The sequence below is a fragment of the Hoplias malabaricus genome, chromosome 18 (assembly GCF_029633855.1).
Source record: "Hoplias malabaricus isolate fHopMal1 chromosome 18, fHopMal1.hap1, whole genome shotgun sequence".
Taxonomy (NCBI): Eukaryota; Metazoa; Chordata; class Actinopteri; order Characiformes; family Erythrinidae; genus Hoplias; species Hoplias malabaricus.
In genome coordinates this window covers 7,329,671-7,344,475 of record NC_089817.1, presented here as the reverse complement: position 1 = coordinate 7,344,475, position 14,805 = coordinate 7,329,671, and the positions used below count along the sequence as shown (strand labels likewise).

Here is a 14,805-nt window from a genome sequence, read left to right as displayed (position 1 = left end):
GTCAAATCTTCAAAGCAATGTTCCAAAATCTAGTAAAAAGTCTTCCCTCGACATAAAAAGGAGAAACTCTTTTTAATGTCCTTGATTTCAGAAGAAATAATAAGCAAACCGGTGTCCCAATACTTTTGTCCAAATTGTATTAGTTTATTTTGCATCATACCACACCATCTTACAAAGTCTGTTTTGACCTCTTGAATTGTTATTGTGGCAATCTTAAATATGATTTCATGAAAAAAACTGTTGGCAAGTATAATTTATTCAGTGATTTTCCAGTTACAATTTAATCAAACATTGTAAAGCATATGTGTGTAAGATCAAGAGATTTTACTGTAATTTCAGCTATATACAAGTACACTGTGAAACTAAATAATTTCTTTCAGGAATATTGTATGTCACAAAACATAAGTGCAGGACAGCACAGTATACAGAGTGCAATAATTACAAAGACTTACAGTAAATACAGATCAGGACCAATAGTCAGAAGCCTATAACTATTGAATCTACTAACTAAAGTAGATGTGGAATGAAGTTGTTCATAGAAATATGTAACATGCTACGACATAAGTATTTTCAGACAGTCCACATATATAAGCACAGAAGTCACATGTAGCATCCAGAACATCAGTAATGGAATACAGTACTAGTTAATACAATAATTTAGTGGCAGTAACAGAATACAGTATTAATACAGTACTCTAGGAGAAAACTGTGCAAGGTGCTACAAAATACAGATTTTTGGAATTACAAAAAATACATCTCAGTGTTAAGTACAATAATTGCATTGAAAATAATTTTTAAGTGAAACTGTGTCTATGTGTTGTGTGTTTGAGGGCATGCTTGTGTATGGAGGTTACATAGACATGTCATGTGGTTGTTGTGGCACAGTAGGTAACATCACACTATGTCCCCTTCAGTCCTTGGGTACGACTCCTAATAATACATTGGTCTACCTGCAATACGAATAGCCTTGTATGTCACTCTGGATAAGAGTGCCTGCCAAATGCCATAAATGTAAATTAAAAATGTCTGAAATCTGAGTGAGCAAGTGTGTTTGACAGATAGAGGAGGTTACATAGACGTTAATTAGAGTGTGCATGTGTGTGTTGGGAACTGTCCATTCAGATTCTGGGAATTAAGGAGTATGTTAGTTTGTGGAGGGGAATCAATGTCATACAAAATGTAGCAGTATTGGACTGAATGCTATGGTACCTTCTTCCAGACATAAGTCAGAGCTAACTTCAAATTAAGTAAATTTTGAAAATTCACGTAATCAAATCCTCACAGCAATGTTACAAATCTAATAGAAAGTCTTCCTCAGACAGTAAAGACAGTTATTCCAACAAAAGCAGGAGAAAATCAAACATTTGATGATACAGTGTACATTCAATATTGTAGTGTGCAAAGAGAAATGTGGTCATAACACATAAGTGACTCATGATAAATTCAAGTGATCAGATATATTCAATTGTCCTAGTAGTCCTAATATACAAAGAGCAGTTTGTGATAAGAATAGTCATAGCAAGTTTAGTTAAAATGTTATGCCATCAGGATTTGGGTAGGTGTACAAAGAATTTCCATCATCACCAGCAGTTTTACCAGCATTCTGTCCTACACAACCTCCTACAGTGTGATCTGCTTGGATCCAGTGAGAGACTCAAGTCTTCTTTATGAGTGTATTCAGTCCGTTGGCCTCCTTTGCTGTGTTGCCCTCTCCCCAGCACACCACAACATAGAACATGGTGCTTGCAACAACAGGGTGATAGAACATTTGTAGCATACTGTTGCACACACTGAAGGACCTGGGCATTCTCAGAAACTAAAGCTGGTTCAGGCACTTCTTGTGGATGTCCTCAGTGTTGGTATACCATTCCAATTTTGACCCAGCTGGCCATCAATGTCAACAGTTGTTGATATCTGGGTGAATTTAGGCCTAGACCTCAGAAGACAGATGTCAACAGTTGTCCTTGTACATCACTGCAGCTCTCTCATTGTTCTTATGTGGATCAGGCAGGTGAGAATCTTCTTTGCATTCTCTGTTAGATGTACTTAAGGATGAAAAAGATGTCATTATACAGACATTTAAAATTGGTGAAAAGTATGTACAAAAACAAAGTAAAAGTGAACATTTACTTTGCAGGTTGTCCTTCCTCTGATAGAGAGATAACTTCAGAGAATCACACACACAAGGATCACAAGGTTCTTCTTTCCCTCTTGAAGCTTTGCAACACCAATGACTCTGTGTAAGACCTCTTTTTGTGTGAAAAACACCCAAGCCTGTAAAACATTGATTTGGAAGGTTAAGCCCGCTTACACAAAATATGTACGCTCAGAGACAAATGATCTTGTCAAGTCAATACAAGGAACAACTGTAAATGAATCTTTTGTGGATAAGGAAGGGACTAGTACAGCAGCATATTAGCAGCATGATGTTTGAGCAATGAACTATACAGGTTGATATGACAATGCATGGCAGTATGGACAGTTAATTTAAATGAGATATTCCAATAGCTGTGCAAATATGAACTTACATGTTTGGCTTTGCTGTGTATGTGACACAAATCTGATGACATCTTTGTGATTAGTGATGAAGATAGCTTGCTCCTCAGATCTAAATAAAGACAAAACATAACAGCTTATAATGAACAGTGATAGGTTAGGTATAGTTTGCTGTACAATGCATAATTGTGTAGTTTGTCATTTGTTGATGTAGAGTGTGAATATGTACGTTCTTGAATACCTTGCTATACAATGTAATGATTATGGTTTACATCAACTGAGACCACAAATATTGCTGGGGTGCAGTAAGGACAGCTAAATAGCTTCTTGCAAATGGAATAACTTCATATTGATTATTGTTTAAAATGAACCAAATGCGAAAATGTAACAGTAAATTAACTGTATGTAGTTTATTGAACAGAGAATGTTAGTTAGACCACAAAACTGACACAGCAGGAGTTTGTAAATATCAAAAAAGCTTTTTTTTTCATGAACAGAACAGTTTAGAAAAATCTAACCTCTTAAATTGTAGCCATTATTTTAAAGTAAATAATATATTAATGTACAAAGATTATACAAATGTTATAACAAATTCATTTGTCAATAAAGGATGATGGCTCCCAGGAATCTTTCCATTTGGTCCCACTGTAAACATAAATGAAATACTGTCAGTAATCATATTTAGGTAATTTTTCAAGCTAGCAAATTGTACATGTAAATATTATATTGTACTTTTATACAGTATTATAATTAAAACAAATATTTCAGGAACTATTGATACTTTAGAAATATCACACTGTTTAAACGGTTGTGGATTGTGAGCCCATTACCTATAAAGTTTCAAATGTAACAACTTTATTTACACACATACCAAGACTTGCACGGAACCCATCGAATTAGGACCTCCTTTTTCCCCTATATAATTAAAAAAATAATAAATAAAAAAATGATCATAACACAAGTCTGAAATTTCAGAAAAAAATATCAATATCCAGCTGCATTTGTTTGGCACAATGAATGCATAATACCTCTGCTGTACTTCCTGCAATTGTGGTGGTAATATCAGATACTGATAATAAGATGAATGAAACAGTCTTGTTTATATAACCAAAGAGGATTAAAAAAAAATGAATAATAAGTGAACCTGAGTATATCTATATAAAACCTGTGAAAAGGCTTAAGGAAGACCTACGTTTTTCACTCTTCTTTTCAAAACACTGGAATAAGGAAATTGGTTCTGCATCTTTCTTCTAGTGCATTCAGGACACTCATCTGAAAGACAGGCCATTACAGCCATTACTGGTTTATTACAGTAACAGATAAAAAGAACATACCAAACAGAGCCTGCATACACCAAGTTTTGACTAATGAACACCTTATTAAATTATAATCATACACAGGATAAGATCCTATGCTAATCCATTAGCGCGGCTCTATATTATAATTATATATATACACAACAATTCAGGTATAATTTGACAAAAACTGCATTTTATATCACTATTTCAGGTTTGTGATAATATAATAATGTATATTAATTATGTTAACATATTTTAAAAAAGAGAAAATGTTCATTACGTTTTTGCTTTTTGTTTTTCTTCTCAACTCCTCTTTGCTCGCCTGGCTCTAAATACAATTAATAAGATAAAAGCAATTAATACGAAATAAAACAATATGTAGTGTAACATACAATGCCTTTAGAACGTTTTCAGAACTTTGATTTCGTTATGTTGAGGCTTTGGGCTAAATTTCAAGTGTCATACAAAGGTTCTGAATACTTATGTCCATACAAATTTTATTTTTTGCCTTATAATAAATTTGCAAACATTTCTAATATTCCATATTCACTTTGTGATTGTGGGTAATTGAACGTAGATTCATTGGGGAAAACTTTGTTTTTAATTTTATTTTATCACAAGGCCTCAACATAAAATGTGAAAAAGTGAAAGGGTCTGAAGACTTTCCGATCGCATTGTAACTACTGTGATACACAACACTTTACTGTCTATTAAGAAAATATACTTCACTTCTCGTTCTTTTTTTGGCCTTTTGGCCCTGGGGACCAGCAATATTGCTTCCTTTTGCAGGTCTGGTGGTCAGGTTGGTGGTCTGCAGATGATGGGTTCCTGGGCTGGCAGATTCCAAATCAGAAGTCTGTGCGTCATCAGTCTCTTGACTGGTGACCTGCAAGCCAGAGATTTCCAGACTGGCAGTCTGTGGGTCTTCAGTCTCTTGACTGGTGACCTGCAAGCCAGAGATTTCCAGACTGGCAGTCTGTGGGTCTTCAGTCTCTTGACTGGTGACCTGCAAGCCAGAGATTTCCAGACTGACAGACTGTGGGTCTTCAGTCTCTTGACTGGTGATCTCTGAGCTACCATCCAGGACAGTGGTTTTTGGGCACCCAGTGGCCTTGTCCTTCTCTCTTTGAAAATGAACTTAAAGACAAGACAAATTTAATTAACAAGACAACTCCAACACATTTTGCACATTTTTTTTAACAATTGCACTTTATGCCATAAAATTGATGGCTAATTGGCTAATTATTGATGCTACAAGGAAGGGGCTTGCGAAAACATTTGTTTTGCAATATGGTATAAATTCTTAAAAACAAAGTTTACATTTTTAATTTGTAGTTTACAGGTAAAGATTGGTGGCAGACTGGTTTATTTTGTACTGTGTTTAAACCCCAACACCTTTCTTTTAATTTGATTTTATGCATATATGTTTTTTATACTAAAACAGTTTTCATGAACTTCGGTTCTAAATTGGTTTCTTACAGTGTCATCCGAAAATTCCGGATATCCATGGCAATGAGAGAGGTAGAGTGCTACAGACACAGCTTATTCTATTGGTTGCATATTTAGAAGGGGGATACACAAAATATAAAAAATGCTGGATTCAAACCATTGTTTCCACAGGAGGACCAATGCATTTTATAATTCTCATTTGGTTGAGAAAACAGGAATTGGGTACTGACATGGTACTTGTTTCAGAATTCACTTCTTCAGATTATAAGGTGTACACTGACCAGCCATAACATAAACACCATCTTCTTGTATCTATAGTTTTTGTCCATTTAATCAGTTTCACTTTCCATACAGGTGCACTGTAGTCAATCTGTTTCTCTGCATACTTTGTTAACCCCTTTTAACCCTGTTCTCCTTTACCCCTAAAGGACCACCACAGAGCAGGTATTACAGTATTTGGCTAATAGATTACTGTTAACACTGCAATGACCCTGCTGTGCCTGATCCAATCATACCAGTACGACAAACACAAACAACAGCACCACATCTGTAGAAGTGCACCTGTATGGAAAGTGGAGCTGATGGACTAAAAATAAAAATAGAAGGTTGTGGTGTTAATGCTATAGCTGATCGGTGTAAATATTCATTTGATTTGTAATTTTTTTTCACCAAGAATAATTACATAACCCTTAAGAGGGGAGATTTAGAATAGCTTTATTTTACCATGGAAATACTGTGGTAAATGCTCAGGAAACTATTTTTAAAAAGTAGCAATATTTCATTCATTCATTATCTGTAACCCTTATCCAGTTCAGGGTCGCGGTGGGTCCAGAGCCTACCTGGAATCATTGGGCGCAAGGCAGGAATACACCCTGGAGGGGGCGCCAGTCCTTCACAGGGCAACACACACGCACAGTCACAGTCACTCACACTCACACCTATGGAGTCGCCAATCCACCTACCAACATGTGTTTTTGGAGCGTGGGAGGAAACCGGATCACCCGGAGGAAACCCACACGGACACAGGGAAAACACACCACACTCCTCACAGACAGTCACCCGGAGGAAACCCACACGGACACAGGGAGAACACACCACACTCCTCACATACAGTCACCCAGAGGAAACCCACACAGACACAGTGAGAACACACCACACTCCTCACAGACAGTCACCAGGAGCGGGACTCGAACCCACAGTAGCAATATTTAAAAAAAATATTTTTTTATACTTACTCTTTAACATGGCTTCGTACATCATCTTTAACCTCTGAAGCAAATCATCATCTAGAAGGTAATCCCCACCTAGTACTGCATCTGCCACCAAACTACCTTTGCATTTCTTCCCCAAAAGCAATACAGGGAAGAAATCAAGGGTTGCAAGTTTGTCAAGCTGAAAAAAAGACATTAAATAGCATATAAGATGACTGTCACATCAAATAATATGTGACTAAGTGCCTTTTATACTTCATAACCAAATAATACAAAAATACTGTCTTATTGATCAATTTCTCCTGTACAAAATATTGTGTTCAAAAACCTTAAAACTCATGTATACAATACATAATACAAAAAAAAAAAAAAAAAAAAAAACAGTAAAAGAGAAAACAATTATCTGTGAAATATGACTGGGTAACTGACTTAACTTCTTAAATAGCTGGTAGCACCTTTAGCAATGACCTGACCTTACCAATACATGGCTGCTGTTAAGAACAACAGTCCTGTTGTTGTTCTTTTTGATAGATTTTTTCCACTTGTTTTTATTGTCTTGGAATAATTTTCTCTTTTCCTTAAGTTTGGCTTTATATGGTTGTGGCTCTTTGCAAATTGGGCAAGCTTTGTAGGAGACACTTATCTGACCATTGCACCCTGGGCATATCTTCCTGGTGCTTCCTGGCATTTCTAAACAAATAGAAAGCAAATGGCATTAAAAACCATAACAACTCATTTCTGTTAATGTGACTACTTATATTTGAGCCCCTTAAACAAGAGGCCCAATTATGCATACAAGTTTCGAAATTAAGTAAAGACATCTGTGACTGGCTGGCCTAGCCACCTCAGTTGTTTTCACTGGGGCACCATATTTGCACTGGCCTTTCACAGACTTCTCTACTTTTACACAGAATATGCCATCATGGCAGAGTCATGGCTGCACTTTATTTTATATGAGTGAGCCTAGTTTAATTTATATATTGACATTAAATGTACATAGTAAATTTGTCTGGTTAATAAGATAAAGACTGCAATATTTAAACGGTTTTCTGTGTCCTGAAAACCATCTTCATCATGAACGACACTAATAGATTGACACGTGCATATTTTCACACATGCGCACACCGAAAGTGTCTATGAAAACGCGCAAAAAGTAAATCATGTCCACCTTACTCACTAAATTATGTTTTTAAAGTATTTTAAGTTAACGTTACATATGACGTTGAGGGCAGGAAAAGTTTATGAGATGTGGTTATCAGTTATACACAACATTTAAAGAGCGTAACAATAAAGCATGTGAAAATGGATAAAAACGAGTAGTTTAAAGGCTGAATTTAAGGTGGACTGGAGGGAATCGGTCCCGTGTGTAAACATACTGCTGTAACATTAACAGCGTATTTAAGTTGAACACAGCGTAGAAAAGTTCAGCACACATTTAATAATTCTTACTAATCTCATATAAATGTGTACCATTCATTACTAACGTGACAAAGTTTTACACACTCGCTCACTCGCTCGCTCACTCCTGCTCCCGTTAAGCACGGTGTTGCACTGATTAACGGCCTACTTAAAACCAATCATGCGGAACTCCGTACAGCCTCAATTTTACATTTCTAAAGAAATTTATTTTTTCAAAAGATTCTGCTTCTTTTTTCCTATTAACTTATTTTCTTTAAATGGAATATGTAGTTTATTTATTTGCTTATAAATGTGCGACAAAAGTATTATTATTATTATTATTATTATTATTATTATTATTATTATTATCATTAATCATAATAATGACAATAATAATAATAATAATAATAATAATAATAATAATAATAATAATAATACTAAATAGACGAAGAAATGCTGCCAACACAAGCTAAGCAGGACGGTATGAAGTAGTGTCCCAAATCCAATATTTAATTAATGCATTTTAAAACTCGGTTTGGCCACTTTTTAAATGTACACTGAGAGCTAGATGTAAGCTGTTGGAATATTGTTAATGAATTAATGCCTGCTGAATGTGTCCCAAAAGAGATTTGGTTTCAAATACCTTTATCTCAATGCTACCTTCTAAGGCCCTACATAGGCAACAAGAGGTCAAGGTACATACCTTCAAGTTTCAGACACAGCCATAGACTCGTTGTTACCATAGCAACCGAAGTACGCTGTTATTTTTCCACTGACGGAGCCACGATATCTTTTACATTCCTGTAACATAACAAGAGCGATGGTGTTTACAAAGTACATCGTTACGGCCACAGAAACACACTGACCGTTTTATTTAGCAAGCGCCAACTCATTAGCCACCAGGCTACAAAACGTATCTAAAGCTACGTATCTGCTCAGGTGTCGCCTGACGACAAGACACGTAATTTAAAAAGTCACTCATGCGATTTAATAATTTAATCAGTAGACAGCACGTCTCGTTCCCTGATATGTCTAGGTAAAAGGTTATGGGAACCTTTAGTTTGGTAGCAAAAAAGTGCACAATCTGCTCCATCAACCAGACTAAACGATATAGCTTCACCTACACGTACCAGATGCTACGTTAAAGGAGGCAATAGTTAGTTGATTTGCTCACTCAAGAACAGAACAGAGTCATCATGGGCGATCCCAAACTATTCTAAACGTTAACAAAAAATTAACAGAGACGATTAACAGCTTCAAAAATCCTAACGCCAACCAGAGTTTTAATAGAAAAACCATCACAGTTTTTCATTAGTCTGCGTTTCTCTTTAGCACCCCCTGTGGACATTTGCTTTTAAAATCGGCACCAAAATGTACCAGTCAGTACGTATTTGGTCCTCTGCAAAAAAGTGTTCAGAGGTACGTATAACCCATGAGACCAGGTTGGGGATGGCATAGCTTTTATCAAACAGTGTACATGTAAATTTAAGATCATAAACATCACGGTGGCGCAGCAGGTAGTGTTGCAGTCACACAGCTCCAGGGGCCTGGAGGTTATGGGTTCAATTCCTGCTGTGACTTTTTTTTGAAGAGTTGGTGTGTTCTCCCTGTGTCTGCATGGGTTTCCTCCTGGGTGCTCCGGTTTCCTCCCATAGTCCAAAAACACACGTTGGTAGGTGGATTGGCGACTCAAAAGTGTCCGTAGGTGTGTGTGTGTGTGTGGGTGTGTTTGTATTGCCCTGTGAGGACTGGCGCCCCCTCCAGGGTGTATACCCGCCTTGCACCCAATGATTCCAGGTAGGCTCTGGACCCACCGCAACCCTGAACTGGATAAGCGCTTACAGATAATGAATGAATGAATGAATGAATGAATAAATAAACAAACATCTCTGCTCTGATGAGTGATTTAGTGAAAGCTAACTTATCACTTTATGGGTTATTATTGGTGATTTTTAACACTTTTTTTGTGACATTCTGTTTAGAAGCTCTTGAGAGAGACGGTGGGACTAATATCAAATCAAATCAAATTTATTTATATAGCGCCTTTTACAACTGACATTGTCACAAAGCAGCTTCACAGTTTCAGAACAGAACATTTAAATCAAAGCCCAAAGGCGACAGTGGCAAGGTAAAACTCCCTCGAGGCTGGAGAAAGAAACCTTGGGAGGAACTAAGACTCACAAAGGGGACCCATCCTCCTCTGATCAAACTATAGATTAAATTTTAAATTATCACCAATGAAGTGTCATTATGCTACATATTAATAATAATAATAATAATAATCATAATTGTGACATCAATCTTGGGGCATAATAATAGTGCATCAGATTGGAAGAATCAGTCAGTGTTGCTAATCTGAGTCCATTTCTACTTCAGTGTAGTATATAAAATCATATTACAATATTAAAATAAATCTAAATATTGGTTGGGTGACACTATGGCATAGCAGGTATTTTCACTGTCACACAGCTCCAGGGTCCTGGGGTTGTGGGTTCAAGCCCCGCTTCAGATGAGGACCCTGTTTCCTCAGGGTGCTCTGGTTCTCTTCCACTGTCCTAAAACACATATTTGTAGGTGGAGTAGCAACTCAAAAGTGTCCCAAGATGTGAGTGAATGCATGAGTGTGTGTCACCCACTCCAGACCCACTGCGACCCTGAGCAGTTACAGACAATGAATGATTACTGGTTGTACAGTGTTTAATTAACTGCTGTGCTTTTGTATGTCATGGCAAATGTTTATTTCCCAGATCACAGTTGTTGCAACACAGATGTTGACGTGCTCTTGAAAAAATCTTTTGTGCACCTCCACAAAGGGGCGCTATTAAGTGCCATCAAATCCAAACATGTTAACACTGCAGAGTGTCAAAATTATCGTAGAATACAAAATCAAATCTGAAGCCACAGTCCAAACTGTGCAGCCTAGTTTTGAGTATGGAGTTCTTAACGTCATGTTGAAGATCATCTCAGTTGCTACAAAAAAATTAATTTGTCAGAAGAAAATTAATTTAATAGAAGAAATGAATTGCCTATTGTAACAATGGTCAGTGTAAATAGTTTTCACAGTTTCTTCAAAACATGATTTTGACTTTCCAGCTTCCTGTCAAATTCCAGTCCCATCCTCAAAGAGTGGACCACTTCTGTTATGCCAAACAGGGCAAGTGGGATAAACTGCTGCAGGAAGTTCCTGGAAGCTAGATGTGGCATTGGTTTGTCGCCGCCAACGCAGGCTTCATGACTGGGCCTCAGAGGTAATTACAGAGTAATGGAAAAAGGCAGCGTGATTGGCGACGTCTTTGCCTTGCCCCCAGGAGGAAGCAGACTTACATGGTCATCATATGGGTGACACCCATGGTCGTGTGACCTGGCATGCCTGGGTAACAGAGCCAAACCTGGACTCTCAGATCACACCCAGATGTTGAGCGGAGTTGTAAGCAAGATTCAGGAAGTCTGGTCAAGTCCAGTGTGGCCTGTCTTTGGTTTCGACTATTTTTATGCAGAGGTGCTCCTTCATATTTTTTAAATTCTTGTATTATTTGCTTTTATATCATCTTTCCCATCATATATCGTTTTTTGTTTCAGGTGGATATTGCTGAAACAGATGCCTGTATTAAAAATATAAATAACATTTGCAGGTTAGCAATCACTGACAAAATTCAAACATGTTCTTTGCAGCTACTGCTAAATGTGGATGCTGTTTATGTTTTAAACATGGTTAAAGATCTCTTTCTTGATCCCAGATGACCATCATTTCCAGTGCCAAACCAACATTTTGTAAAGTTTGTACAACCAAAATGTTTACAAAACTCATACAACCAGGCACTTGTTTAGACAGCTCCTCTAATTATGCAGTCAATGTTCAAGCACTACTGAATCTCTGAAGTGGAATCATCTATCCAAATGTCCTTTTTAATTATCCAAACCAACTTAAAAGTGTTATTACTGAAGCATGTCTACAGCAGGGTTCTCAAATTCCTTTTTAAAAAAAAGTATGGATATCTGCCTATGTCCTATGAGATTATGGGATTCCAGTAATATGCTTGCACTAAGCTAATGCATTAGGGGTGGGCAATATGCCCTTAAAATAATATCACGATATTTCAGGGTATTTTGGCGATAACGATATTCTTGGCGATAAGAATAAACATTTAAAAATACTTTTATTAATTTCTAGAACACACTATTGAAACAAAATTAGTACATTACATATATTTAGTATTTATCAATAATATTACATGGTTATATTTATTAAAAAGTTTAAAGCAGGTAGTGTCGCAGTCACACAGCTCCAGGGACCTGGAGGCTATGGGTTCGATTCCCGCTCCGGGTGACTGTCTGTGAGGAGTGTCGTGTTTTCTCTCTGTGTCTGTGTGGGTTTCCTCCGGGTGACTGTCTGTGAGGAGTGTGGTGTGTTCTCTCTGTGTCTGCTTGGGTTTCCTCCGGGTGACTCTCTGTGAGGAGGTGGTGAAGGACTGGCGCCCCCTCCAGGGTTTATTCCCGATTTGGGCCCAATGATTCCAGGTGGGCTGGACCGGTATAAGGGTTACAGATAATGAATGTAAACATTTATATATTTTATTAAATATTTTGTAAACTGTAACTTACCAAGATTCTGATTTTGTATAAAACATTAATGTAGCATATAAATATACTACACAACCAATGTACAGAAAATATTTGTGGGCATATAAACAGCAAATGTAAATAATTATACAAAATATAATCTTAAAACTTCACAGTAAATAACAAAACAAACCCAGAATTGTTGCTGTGCTGAGTCATTACGTAATCAAGTCAGAATATCACAGTTATCACGATATTGATTTTTTTCATATATTGTTTTAAAAATGATGACGATATTATCATGAACGATACGATATGGCACAGCCCTATAATGCATTTTTTGACATTAAAATATATTTTATACGTTTACAGAGTAAATCGTCAACCTCCCTCAGTGCACATTTTTCACTTAAATCATATTTCCAGTTTATTTTCAGTCCTTTCAACAGTTATGGTAGGTATGCAGAGAAACCAAAATTGTCTAGCGTTGTCCGGGAATGTGGACTGAGTAGATGCTTCTGTCTGTGATACAGTGACTTGTAGCAACCTATGATATACACTTTTGCAATAGACAGTTAAACCCATATAACCCTAATTGTTTTACTAAGAGGGGATATTGTGTATACTATGGTTGCATGTGTCTGACAAGCCATTGCTAAATTCACAAAAGCTTCATGGCACCATATTCCTGTAGTAAAACAGAAACCTAGGCTATTACAGTTTAAATATAGGAATCTCCGACCCTTCTTTGGCTTTTTAATAGGATTCTATCTTTTATTTGATGCTATATTTATTTGAAGTACTGAGTATTTTTAAGAGGCAGCCATTGGAAGGGAATTGTGACATGCTTTTTTTCCATTTCCTGTCAGAGTAGTGAAGCCTGTAAAACGTCTGTTTCAGGGACTTTATGAGGGTAGTGGTGGGAGCAATGGAGAAGCTGGAATAGTATAACACTTGACGTGAACCAATTGTCAATGTTTCACATCATTTGTTTTTCATATATTGCAGAATATACAGGATTCTTACTAAAGATTCTCCTCTAATCTTGCAAATGTGAACCTCCAATTTATTTGCATTTATTTATTTATTTTTGCAGGATTGTTTTTGTGTGTAGTGTAAAACAGTGAAACAACTGCAATGTTAATATTATGTTCCAGATTAGCAAACATTATTCTACTATTAGTTATTTGTATGCTCTTTGAAACTAAACATTTAAAACACTGCCCCTTTATTTATTTGTATTTATTTTTACCTTCTGCAGCCACAGCCTTTTTGAGGAAATAAGAGGAAAGGCTTACACTTGCTGATGTCAGTGGAAAGGCAGTTTGATGCATCAGCAGATGAGTTCACATTATTCTATTTTTACAACATTTACTTTCTGGTCACTGTGCATGAGAAAGCTAAGATAGTCCAGCACAGCAGATAAAGGGGGTGGGGGGGAGACAAGCTCTTAAATAAATTAAATTACAAACCAGGCCAGGTATAATACAATCATCAGGACCAGGTCAACCACCATGGGACCACCGGCATGTGCTTTTGCCCCTCTCCTGCACTCAGTTTTCCTTAAGGCCCAGTACTGTCATTTGTAGGGTTGTGATTGGTTGATTTGCATGAGACAAAATATCAGAGCCTGGGTGGTCACATCAGTGTTTAAAGTTTAAAATTAACCGAATATATAACAGAAATCTCTGCTTGGTGCCAGACAGAATAGTATTAAGCTAGTAAATGTTCACTCCACTTATCAAAGGGTGTCCAGCAGAACAGCACTGCTGTTTAAAATGAACATTTTAAAAATGCTTAAAAGGCGAGGTTTACGAATGTAATGTAATTGTAAAAATAGAATTTCTTATATATAAAATTCAGAGGTTTCCTCACCATTTGTTAGCTCTCCAGTCTGTTAGCGTGATCGAAACCAGTCTAATGTGTTTATGAAGCCCTGGTGTCTATAAATTATTAGGATAAATAAACATGCTCTCTCTGTCCAGTGCGCTAGCCTTTCTCTCTCTGCTCATGGCACAGAAAAGGCATCTGTCAGTCTTTTAGACAACGGAGAGAACTCCAAGCATTCAAAACCGAGATGAAGATAAATGGGCACACATATGTACAGCATTACTCTGTAGAATTGTGCCAGATATTCCATAGGTGCGTATTATTGCGTTATGTTTGCTGTTTCTGATTAATTGAGGTTGTAGCTATCTCAAAATTCTGGGTTACCTAGCATAAACTGCTACAAAACCAAACACTTTCAGATGAGTTTCTGTGGTAAGTCTAACTATGAATAAAACATACTTAGATACAGAAAATTTCAATTTTTTCCAAGTGCAAACAAAAGTCGTTTCTCTTCTCAAACCGTTCCACCTTAAAGTCTAAGCACCAGCGATATGAAAGTGTTA

The 14,805-nt window shown here is 36.9% G+C and overlaps 2 protein-coding genes and 1 long non-coding RNA gene across 4 annotated transcripts in view; 1 reads left to right on the top strand and 2 right to left on the bottom strand.

Moving 5' to 3' along the window:
- The window catches only part of sh3bp2 (SH3-domain binding protein 2), a 76,587-nt gene that overhangs the window by 34,572 nt on the left and 27,210 nt on the right, over positions 1–14,805 (top strand). The window contains exon 1 of one of the 2 annotated variants that reach the window (XM_066651760.1): positions 14,473–14,554. The exons of the other annotated variant lie outside the window; for it this stretch is intronic. The gene's annotated coding sequence lies outside the window, so the exon portion shown is untranslated. Of the gene's footprint in view, positions 1–14,472; positions 14,555–14,805 lie in introns of those variants that run through there. 2 annotated transcript variants of the gene reach the window in all.
- Positions 193–2,815, bottom strand: LOC136675284 (uncharacterized). The gene is made up of 3 exons (XR_010796155.1): positions 2,529–2,815; positions 2,131–2,274; positions 193–2,045 (listed from the first exon to the last, which is right to left on the bottom strand). It is a non-coding gene; the product is annotated as an uncharacterized lncRNA (long non-coding RNA).
- Positions 3,090–6,630, bottom strand: LOC136675158 (uncharacterized). The gene is made up of 6 exons (XM_066651583.1): positions 6,479–6,630; positions 4,524–4,931; positions 4,075–4,122; positions 3,689–3,768; positions 3,368–3,411; positions 3,090–3,141 (listed from the first exon to the last, which is right to left on the bottom strand). The coding sequence occupies exons 1-6, from the start codon at positions 6,501–6,503 to the stop codon at positions 3,090–3,092; spliced, it is 657 nt and encodes a 218-aa protein (XP_066507680.1). The 5' UTR covers positions 6,504–6,630.

Coding starts and splice junctions, on each gene's coding strand:
- LOC136675158 (XM_066651583.1), bottom strand. CDS start 6,503: ATGATGTACGAAGCCATGTTAAAGA. Junction 4,932..6,478: donor GTACGAAGCCATGTTAAAGA/GTAAGTATAAAA, acceptor CTTGTCTTTAAG/TTCATTTTCAAAGAGAGAAG. Junction 3,142..3,367: donor TGGGTTCCGTGCAAGTCTTG/GTATGTGTGTAA, acceptor TTATGTTTACAG/TGGGACCAAATGGAAAGATT.